The sequence below is a fragment of the Cicer arietinum genome, chromosome 6, assembly GCF_000331145.2.
Source record: "Cicer arietinum cultivar CDC Frontier isolate Library 1 chromosome 6, Cicar.CDCFrontier_v2.0, whole genome shotgun sequence".
Taxonomy (NCBI): domain Eukaryota; kingdom Viridiplantae; phylum Streptophyta; class Magnoliopsida; order Fabales; family Fabaceae; genus Cicer; species Cicer arietinum.
In genome coordinates, this window is record NC_021165.2 from 62,969,371 (window position 1) to 62,979,008 (window position 9,638).

Genomic DNA, 9,638 nt, shown 5'->3' on the forward strand with positions numbered 1-9,638 from the left:
TATATATATATAAACTGCAATTAGGGAACAGGTTTATTGCTATGATGCATTCTTAGAGTTTATGCTCTTTTTCTAATTTGTGACTGTTGGTTTGTTTGAGACTTGTAGATAGCAACTATAACCAATCATCCATAACTTGAAAGCTTGCTATTGAAAGGTGAAATGGGTAGCTCATTACTGAGATGAATTATGTATGTATGTATATGCCTTTCTAACTAGTTATATGTCCATGTAAACAATGGGATTGAAGCTGAATGATGGGTTATGAAGTAATTCCTATTCTATGTGGGAATCACCTTGTTTATTCTTCCTTCCTTTGTTACAACCGTAATTTTAAATTACAGTTACAGTTGCAATTGTGGTTACGGTGTTCAGTTTTATATTGCGGTAAAATGCAGACAAATGCTGTCGATGTGGCCGCAATAGCAGCTATGACGTCGTTGCATTGCAGGAGTTTCTAAAATCGTTTTATTGTGGCCTCAATTTCAATTGTGGACCATAGTTATTTGAGTTATATCTTGATTCGAAAAGAAATGAAACTCAATGGATATATAGATCATATACTGAATTGGCTATAGACGTAAATTAGATACTGAGTTAGACTCTGAATCACATGAGTCATTATTATGTTCTGAAAACAATTCAAGACAAACTAGGTGAAGCACGAAAGCAAGCAACGTTGCATGACCCAATTTTGAAAAAGTCTTCTATGGTTGATTTTCTTACCATCTTTTACTCAAATGGGATGTTTGAAATTGATTGCTCCAAATAACACATTTTTTGTTTTGTTTTGTGGTCCCCCTTGTCTTGTTGGATGATGATGCCCTCTCTTTCTGCTTGTTGCTTTGGTGTGTTATTCTCTGTTTTTATTCTCTTTATCCTACTTTTATTGTTTGCACTCTATTTTTTAGTGATTGAACACTTGAATTTTTGCAGCTAGTCATTTTTTGTTGTCATTTGATTTATAACTCTAAATTATTTTGAAGTTCATAATAATATACTGCTTATGTTTTTTGCTTATTTTGTATTAAAATCCTTGATCAAGATTCAAGAGTAGTCAACATGCAAAGCATCTGAAAAACAAAAGTAATTTTAACGTTTATCTGTTAGTTAAAATTTTAATGCAAGTGGCCATTCACCTTTGAAGAATGTTAGGCAATGTTCATACAAGTTGCTCAAAGGCTAACAAAACTTATTATAAACAATTGTTGCTTGCTTAGACAACAAGTAATAATAACTTTATAATAGTTAAACATAACTATTATCACCAACAAAGAAATAATTAATTCAAGAATTTAAATTTGATCTAGACCAATCACCTCTCTGCAGACACAGAAGCTGTACAGCTCAAATAATTACGGCTAAAGGTAATGCCAAATTCATGGAACATCTTGTTCTGTTTTGTTGTCTAAAACCTTCACAAAGACATTTTCATGTGATAAACAACATTCATTGTAAGGTATATTGTGAAAAAATTATATACTTAAAATACATTGACTTATTAATCCTTTAGAGCATTCATATGTTGAGCCAAACCACTTTTTTTTATGACCAATCATTTGCTTCATAAAGGAATAATTGGTAGGAGGCATATTATTACCTATAAAAGGAGCACAAGATTTGATATTACCTAAAATTCCTCTCATCTTTGTATTTATTCCTCAATAATGTTGGTCTAAAACTTACATCTAAGTGAAAGAAAAGGCATTAACTATATTTGTTCCTCAATAAATATGAAGACTATTCCTTCATGTATCTATATACAATAATTATCCATGGTAGTTTGAAAAAGACAATGTATGAGAGCTAGGCCTATGCATAGACCACACATTTTGATGGATTAATAATACTAATCAACAAAATAGGATCCAAATCCTCTCTCATGGTGTGGCGGTGCAACAATTTTATTTTATTAAGTACAATATACAAAGTCACCAGGAACCTAAAATTCTTACATGTAAAAAACTACATATTTACACATATTAAATGATCTCAGTAATTGATTCAAAATAAATCAGTTCATATTACATCTTTAATAAATAATTTTATATTTGTTGTTGATTTAAGATTGAATAACTAAAATCAATAAACGTGTCACACATTTAATGCATGAAATCTAAATCGTTCATAAGATAGTAACATTCTTTTACTGTTTTTATTTTTTATTTTTTTTTCTGCAGAATGCTAGATGTAATAGAGGATCCATATTCCAACAACACAGAGAAATTAAGTTGCAAGTAATTTCATGATTACCTAGTGAACCATATTAATTGGTATGCAAAAAATGTCTATAACTATACAAAAGAATCTTAACAAGGCATGGTTTTAGGTGATGACAGGGAATGGATGTTGACCTATCAACAAAGGGAGAAAATACCAAACAAATCCATCTCATAGCTAGGATTAAATAAACAAAGTGGGTATGTATGCTTGTAGAATATTATTTTAATGTTTTGGTTGAAATTATGCAATGAGCACAAGTTTATATGATATTAGATATATGATGTGTAAAAATTAAAATAACTCACTTTCTTATATAACTCTTAATGTAAAAAAAAGTACTAGTAAAATCCACAGGCTCTCCTTGAGTATGAAAGGACCAAAATATTTACCTTTAGACCTTTCTTTTTTCATTCTTTTAATTTTTTGCCATCTTTTTAACCATAAAGTAAAAGAAAAATTTGTCTCATCTTTGATATTGCTACATAAGTAAAAAATTGTACCAAAAAAAAATTATGACTTTTTCTTATAAAAAGTACACATGCAGCACAAGATAATAGCCAATAAGAAAACACAGGCGGTTAGAAGAGAGAGAGAGTGGAGTAGGAGTCAGTGATTCCAGTGGCTTCCTACAATGGACCCCACTTCTCCAATTATAGTAATTTAATTGAATTTTATTTCATTTTTAATCTTATTTCAAGCACATTTTAAATCAATGTTATTGGAGAGAAAATTTATAATAATGATTTGGTTAAACTATTAGAATTAAATCGATGATTAAAAAATATTTTAAAAGGATAAAAAGAATATGTTGAATCAGTTATAATTGAATTACAATTCAATTTAATTCTATTAGATTTTAAAAAATTGTGAATTTATTGTGATTGAACCATTTGTTAGACTGATTGAATCATAATTTAATCAATCAAACACTGATTCTAATCCCAAATGATAATTAGAGAGATTAATTAAGATAAATTACTAGTTGGTAGTACAATACTTAAGGTACCTTAATGGCACATAAATGAGCTTCTCAACCTCAAGTATTTACAACTAAAGACAATGATTAAAGCAAGCCAAACACATTTATCAACCAAGTTTCTTGCTAGAGAAGGAGAAAAGAAAGATAGAGACACCTCATAAAAGATAAAATGTAGCAAAGTGGAACTTATATATAAGATAAAGACTTGACTATCTACTTGTGGCAACTTATATATTACTTTGACAACAAAACTTTGATATTTCTCTTCTTTGCAAATTTGTCCACATAGGATTCTTAGAATTCTAAAGAAACATAGGTAAAGGATCATGACTTCCTAGTTTTCCTACACAATTTTTTATGTATGTTATATATATTGGTACAAACACACACACATCTTGCAATTAAGTTTTGTGGTTGTGAATTAAGTTTCTATAGTTCTACCAAATGAAAACTTTTCAGCTTCAAGGAAGATGAGAATGGTATGAACTTTGAATAGTTTTGCATGGCTAGCCAAAGAATTGGAGAAATTGGTTCGTCTGAGTCAGAACCTTCAAGTCAACATGTCCCTTATGGAGTTCTTCATGGAATTACTACCTCAACATCAAGCTTAATGTATATTTTTCAATCATTTCTCCACCTTAGTTCTTTTAACACTTATCAAAAATTTCTTTTTTTTTGGAGTCACTTATAAAAAAATTCTATCATACATAATATACATATGATTTTTCTTCATTATCTCTATTTATAGATTTGCTTTAATTTATTTCCATTTCCTATAGTTGCATATAAGTGACTTTTGTTTTAATTGTTTTTGTTGTTATTTTAGGAATCAAGGGTCTTCTTTTGATTTTGGAGAGCTTGAAGAAGCAATTGTTCTACAAGGAATTAAGATTAGAAATGATGAAGGAAAAGCATGTATGATTTTTTCCTTTTCCATGGTTTACTTACTCTTTCTTTATGTTACATAAGCAAAACCAACTCTTTCCAAAAATCATAGAGAAGATAAAAGTGTGTTGGAGGAAGGAAAGTGTTGAGTAGGAAGAGTTACCATTTTGAGTTACCATAATGATTATTACTCCAAATGGAGAATTAGATTCATCCAACTTTTTATATAATTGAAAATCCTATATAGTGCTCTATTACTAATTTGGTTATGTTATGATTATGAGATTTTTCCTTTTGTGAATTTTCTTGCAACAGCTTTATTCACAAGCAAGCCAGCAGCTACACTTGAAATGTTCCCTTCATGGCCAATTAGATTTCAACAAACACCAAGACTTGTAGCTTCTCTCACTTCTCCATCTTTGACCAATCCATATGTAAAGATTATTTAAAACTATAACAACTTATACCACTTCTACTTTAATCAATAAAATTACTATTTTTTTTTAATGATTTATATGTGTTTTAGATTCATCAAGATATAATCACCGTAATTTTAACAAAAAAAAAATACATTTTGATTACTTGTATGAATTTGTGATGAGATTGACATAATCACTGTGAACCACCATATTTCGATTAAAAACTACACTTTAGAACTTCAATAAAATTATAGTTTTACCGTAATTTTGTCAAACTCACAGTTTCATTATAGTTTTGTTAAATTTTTCGTATATTCAAACACACATCAAATATTAAAAGAAAATCACATTTTTATCCATCTGATCACAAATATATCTTCATTTTCAAAAAGTAATATTTTTTCTATTACCCTTTTGCAATAAGAAGATAAAAAAAATTGAAATTTTGGTCTTGGACATGAAAATAATTAAGTTTTTTTTGTTGATGTGGATTTTAAAACATAGGGTGGATCAAAATCAGGAGGGGAAAGCACTGATTCAGGATCAACAGAGTTACAGTTTGATACAGATTCTCCAATAAGTGTAAAAGCATCTTCTTCAGATCATCAAAATCGTGCTTTTGATCAGATTCAACAACAGGAGACAGCAACTAATGATGTCTTAAGAACAGAAACATCACAGAATCAATCAACAGCTAAATCATATCAGGAAAAGGTTGTTAATTTAATTCAATAACTATTATTTGTTTTCACTGTTTGTGTTAATCTCTCTCTATTCATGTTCCCTAAACTCAGGCAACAAAACTTGGTCTTTTAAATGCAATGAATACTGTTTTTGTCTTTCTCTAGTTAATTCTCTCTGCACAAAAGAACAACACAGATCCCAACAACTCACAGAAAATCAAAGATTATACAGAGTTTTCCTGATGAATCTCTGACATGAAATATGGAGAGAGAGAGATGAAAATGAAAAAACAAAAAAAAAAGGAGAATCTTTTAAGTCCTTATCAATGTTACACTTTTTTTTAACAGTTGCCAACACCTACTACTTTACTTGTGTTTTATTCATTACAAGTTAAATTTTTTAGTTATTAGAAATCTAAACTTGAATATACACCAAATTAAATAATTACTTACTACTATGCATGTCATATATATATTGATGATTACATTACATGCTTCCTAAAAATTCATTTATAATCTTATATATAGTATTTTTTTTTTGTGAAGAAATTTAAATTTAGTGGTTGAACTTGAGTAATAGTAATGGTTAGAAAATTAATGCTATGAATACATTTTTTTTCTTCTAGTTAACCTGTCTTGTTGTGTTCCCCTGTGAAACTACCCATATTTAATTTTTGGATATTTTTATTGCAGAAGAAAGGAGCTAGTTCCACATCAGAAAAGACACTTGATCCAAAGGTTTTAAATATATCATACACATTTTTTATTTATAACATAATATAAATTTTTTTTTTTAACAATGGGAGGTAAGTGTTATTGTAGTGATGATTTTATTGTTTGGTTTTGTCTATAGACACTGAGACGTTTGGCACAAAACAGAGAAGCTGCAAAAAAAAGCCGTCTAAGGAAAAAGGTGCGTCCCATTACACATTTTTGTTGTTTGCAATTCGTTAATTGAACTCAAAAATAAAATTTAATTTTGTTTTTCTCTGTCTGAATTTAACGGTATGCAATATTAGATGTTATGCTAAACTTTGTATATAATATAGTAAAAAGAAAAAACCTGTTTTAATGCATGGTGTGTGGGTGCATTTTTCCTTAATTGACTTAATTATTGAAACAGGCTTATGTACAGCAGTTAGAGACAAGTAGATTAAGGCTAGCCAATCTGGAGCAAGACCTTCAAAGAGCACGTTCTCAAGTACACTCTTTCTCTATCTACACATGTAGTATTATATGTACAAATTATTATTAATTTGTGGTGTTCAATTAATTTTGTAATAGGGACTGTTCATGGGTTGTGGTGGCAATACAAGCCCTGGTAAGCCTGGTAATGATAGATAAGATTTATATAATAAATAAGTAACAACTAATTAGTATAACTAACTAACTGTAATGTTGTAGGAGCTGCAATATTTGACATGGAGTATGCAAGATGGGTGGAAGAAGATGAACGACAGTTGGTGGAGGTTAGAAACGGGCTACAGGGGGCATTGACGGATAATGAATTGAGAGTGATAGTGGAGGGATATTTGTGTCATTACGACGAGCTTTTCCAATTGAAAGGTGTGGCAGTTCATTCAGATGTATTTCACCTCATTAATGGCATTTGGACTTCTCCTGCTGAGAGACCCTTCCTTTGGATTGGAGGTTTCAGACCCTCAGACCTCATCACAGTATGTCTTTAAATTTGTTGAAATTCAATTATGAGTGGTTAGTCCCACATTGATCAGGAATGAAGGCTATATTGGATATATAAAGAGAATGACTCATAAACCTAATGCCTTAAGGTTTTGGGTTGAGATGCGCTGTCTAAGTCTCTTATGAATCTTTATTTAGTTCATTCTGAATGTTGGGCTCCCTTGGACTCCTAAACACAATTAACAAAATTTAAATGATTATTTTGGTTAGATGTTGATGCAACAATTGGAACCCCTAGCAGAGCAACAAATGGTAGGGATATGTGAGCTAAGACACTCATCACATCAAGCTGAAGATGCTCTCACTCAAGGCCATGAACAACTCCAACACTCTATAGTTCACACCATCGCCGGAGGTCCCGTCGTCGATGGTGTGCAACAGATGGTCGCCGCCATGGCCAAGATTTCCAGCCTTGAAGGATTTGTCCGTCAGGTACTACTCTATTTCATTCATTCTTTCATGTTGCTCACTCTTTCATGTTGATATTGGTTTTGAAATTGAAGGGTGATAATTTGAGACAACAAAGCCTTCACCAACTATGTAGAATATTAACTGTTCGTCAAGCAGCTAGATGTTTTCTTATTATTGGAGAATATTATGGTCGTCTTCGAGCCCTAAGTTCACTTTGGACTTCAAGACCACGAGAGTAAGTGCCAGCATCAACATCCTATTGTTCCATTGAAAACATTAAAAAGGTGATACTTATTTTATTTTGTACTTCAATAGGACTTTGATCACCGATGACAACTCATGCCAAGCAACTACGGAATTGCAAATGCTTCAACCTTCTCATAGTCATTTCTCAAGTTTCTGATATATACTATTTAATATATGTAATTCATACTAATATTAATACTAATTATTAGTTAATTAGTCTAAAAGATGCTTTTGCAAGTTGATATATCTTAAGGCTGCTTTAGAAGGAAAGGGTGTGTCTCAGCTTCATCAAGAAGAATATATATTTATTTATTTTCTAGTTATTTTTATGAAAAAAAAATATATTCTACCTCCTTTAGTCGTAAAGTATCTCATGATTTTTATTTCAAAATCAAAAGTATAAGATTTTATTTAGATAAACCACATATATCAAATTACAAAAGAATGCAAGAAAGAGACAAAACATATAAAGGAAATAAAATAAAATACAATCATAACCAACATATAACCATCAACCAATACAAATTGGACACCAATTCGAAGCCACCCCAAAACCAAAGGAAAAAGCTAGGCCAAGTTGATATAGGTGTCTATATGTTACATATTATAAAAACAAGTGATTTTATTACTTAATAATTTAGATATCATAAGGAAAAGTATAAATTGATTTTTTGTCTTTTGTAATAAAAATTACTTTATTTAAAAAAATCGATTATGAAAAATGATATTTTTTATAAACTATTAAACAATTTCTCAATTTAAACAGTTTTTACATTTTTTTTCTTCTCAAATTTTCATTTTTTTGAAAAATCTATAACAAAACATACTAAAACTTTGAAAATGATTATTATATTTAAACGGCTTATAATTAGCAACACATATGCTGCATCAAAACCAAACTTGCAAAATTTACATATTTCCATCAATGCTAAGCAATTTTCTCATACTCCATTACAATTAAAGCCAAAACAATTCAGATCCATTAACTTTGATCCTCGTGAATTACACTTTATGTATTGATTTCTCTCATTGTGAATTACACTTCATGTATTGATGCCTCTCTTCTTTTTGTTGAACAAAACTAAACCCTAAACTTTGATTTGGTCATTGTTTTCATCGAAAGGATGTGAGGAATTTAAATAATTTTCAAATGTTGATTTACTTTAGAGATCAATGAGTATTAGAAGTATGTCTAGTTGACTCTAGTGTCAGTGGATAGAGGCATATAAAATCTGGTTCGTCCCGTGAACTCGACTTGATTCATAAATAACAAAGACAAAAAAAAAAGACAGAACAGAGACAAAAAAAAGACCGGTATAGTTTCGGTCACCTTACGGTTTATAATCATTATTATTATTATTATTACTATTACTATTATTATTATTATTATTATTATTATTATTATTATTATTATTATTATTATTATTATAAGACAATGTTTTTTTATACGTGGTGAAAGATCTATGGCTCCAAAAGGTAGTAGGTTACTTGTGTTTGATTATAATGTTTGTATTTTGTATCATAATGTTATAAGTTACCACTTTTGAATGTATTGATAAGTGGTAACCGTATACTATGAGTTATTTTAAAATGGTTTTTTTTTTTTTTCTAAAAAAAAGTTCAAGTATTACTAGTTAGCGACTCGTCTTGGGACTAATTTGGTCTCGTCTTATTTCGTCCCATCTTTGTTGAACCTAAAACTAATTGGGGTTTGGTCGGGTTATGGGATAGGTTGTGGCTTAAAAATTGGTTCGATCAAATATTATGATCGGGTAAGGACAAACCAAATCCGACCTAACCCGTCTTTTGTACACCCTTACTAGTGAGAGATTATTAGAGTTAGTCCTATAAGTCAACAATTTTTCCTGAGTTTTTTGTATCATGACTTACTATTATTTATATAGTAATGAGTCATTTTAATTTATTATATGGATTTATTTAAAGCATAATAAAGTCATTAATTAGAATAGTTCGTCTTGTTAAGTGGGACAACAACAATGCATAAAGACTATTATGTGAGTAGAGTGATGATATGTCACAAGTTATGAATATCAGTTATCAAATCTTCATATATATATATATATATATATA

At 29.9% G+C, this 9,638-nt stretch overlaps 1 protein-coding gene across 5 annotated transcripts; it reads left to right on the plus strand.

Annotated features, from left to right (window-relative positions):
* The first annotated feature begins 2,401 nt into the window (after positions 1–2,401).
* On the plus strand, positions 2,402–7,896 carry LOC101488213 (transcription factor TGA9). Of its 5 annotated transcripts, none has more exons than XM_073370294.1 (13): positions 2,402–2,420; positions 3,662–3,814; positions 4,029–4,117; positions 4,403–4,521; positions 5,011–5,220; positions 5,883–5,927; positions 6,043–6,102; positions 6,313–6,390; positions 6,474–6,519; positions 6,594–6,865; positions 7,101–7,322; positions 7,394–7,536; positions 7,617–7,896. In XM_073370294.1, exons 2-13 carry the CDS (start codon positions 3,705–3,707, stop codon positions 7,702–7,704), a joined length of 1,482 nt encoding a protein of 493 aa, XP_073226395.1. In that variant the 5' UTR covers positions 2,402–2,420; positions 3,662–3,704; the 3' UTR covers positions 7,705–7,896. The 5 variants fall into 5 exon arrangements, with proteins under 5 accessions (XP_073226395.1, XP_012572806.1, XP_004506171.1 ...); XM_012717352.2 differs by lacking the exon at positions 2,402–2,420 and adding an exon at positions 3,253–3,518 and having other exon boundaries at positions 4,403–4,482; XM_004506114.3 differs by lacking the exon at positions 2,402–2,420 and adding an exon at positions 3,254–3,518.
* The last annotated feature ends 1,742 nt before the right edge of the window (positions 7,897–9,638 follow it).

Bases quoted from the DNA above. Each gene is read 5' to 3' on its own strand.
- LOC101488213 (XM_073370294.1), top strand. From the start codon at position 3,705: ATGGCTAGCCAAAGAATTGGAGAAATTGGTTCGTCTGAGTCAGAACCT. The intron at 6,520-6,593 runs GTAATGATAGAT...GTAATGTTGTAG, and splicing joins TACAAGCCCTGGTAAGCCTG to GAGCTGCAATATTTGACATG. The intron at 7,323-7,393 runs GTACTACTCTAT...TTGAAATTGAAG, and splicing joins TTGAAGGATTTGTCCGTCAG to GGTGATAATTTGAGACAACA.